The following is a 1,005-nucleotide window of genomic DNA, read 5'->3' as shown; positions in this document are numbered from 1 at the left end:
AGAAACTTGAAGTAATTTTTAAAAAAACATGTTAAAATTGAGATTATTACAAGTTACCTAATAAATTCTACTATTTCTCATTTACAACAGAAATATTATAATTTTTGCTTAGCCATAAAAATTTAGTTTTCTCCGTGTTATTAGTTGCAATCGCTAGAACTAATTACAGCATTATTTTTCAATTATGTGAAATTTCAAAACGATATACCTAATCAAAAGAGGGTTTTTATAGTGAGAAACATTTAAATTTGTTTTTTTATCGGATGCGTTCGCATTTCGGCAAGATATTCAGGGAGATGGGAGATTTGGCTCTTGTCAGAGTCTACTTTAAAAATAAATTCTACAATGTAATTTTATCTGTACTGTACACGCATCAGAGATTACTGTTGCTCTTTCAAATTCTCTCACACATGTATCTATAACATAAGCGAAATTGCTTGAGTCAGTATGATTGTGTTCAATATAAAACAAAAAGAAATGATTGCTTTAAAAGAAAACAATTGTCTAATACCAGAGAACTTTAAAAGGATTAATCCTTCTTCTGAAGATGGCCTTGTAGGTCGAAACTTGTTAAGAATTTAATAAAAATTAGGTGAATGTTTTCAAAAAGTGTGTTTTTACCAAATATCATTACGAATAACTTTCACATAGTAGAGGCCAACTCTATCAATTTTCTCTTTAAAACTGAGGACTTTTGTTGAGAGCCTTTTGTAGGACTATCTAGCTAAAGGATTGCCTGTAACTACGTAAATCTATTGCAAATTATTATTGATGAAAAAGTATCCAATAATAAATTAAGAATATAAAAAGCGAGATACTTATAAAAAAATATAAAAATCATTGTTACCGTTCCCTTTCTTTTAGGTAAAGGAATGCCACAAAAATTTATAAGATTAACTTGTGGTTTATCGTCTGATCGAAAAGCAAAGTGTCAAGAAATTGATATACCTCCACATTAAACGATGTCTTAAGACCTTTATTTAATGTGGAGGTATATCAATTTCT

General features: G+C 28.8%; 1 protein-coding gene across 10 annotated transcripts in view; it reads left to right on the top strand.

The window, feature by feature from the left end:
• LOC108742115 (protein anoxia up-regulated) overlaps positions 1-1,005 on the top strand; it is a 33,290-nt gene that overhangs the window by 24,662 nt on the left and 7,623 nt on the right. The window contains exon 8 of one of the 10 annotated variants that reach the window (XM_025980046.1): positions 865-981. The exons of the other annotated variants lie outside the window; for them this stretch is intronic. Within the exon in view, the coding sequence (XP_025835831.1) occupies positions 865-959 (95 nt within the window). The 3' untranslated portion in view covers positions 960-981. Of the gene's footprint in view, positions 1-864; positions 982-1,005 lie in introns of those variants that run through there. 10 annotated transcript variants of the gene reach the window in all.

Source organism: Agrilus planipennis, unplaced genomic scaffold, assembly GCF_000699045.2.
Source record: "Agrilus planipennis isolate EAB-ADULT unplaced genomic scaffold, Apla_2.0 scaffold337, whole genome shotgun sequence".
NCBI lineage: Eukaryota > Metazoa > Arthropoda > Insecta > Coleoptera > Buprestidae > Agrilus > Agrilus planipennis.
Note: the sequence above shows the minus strand (reverse complement) of the source record. Positions and strands in the feature narration are given on the sequence as shown.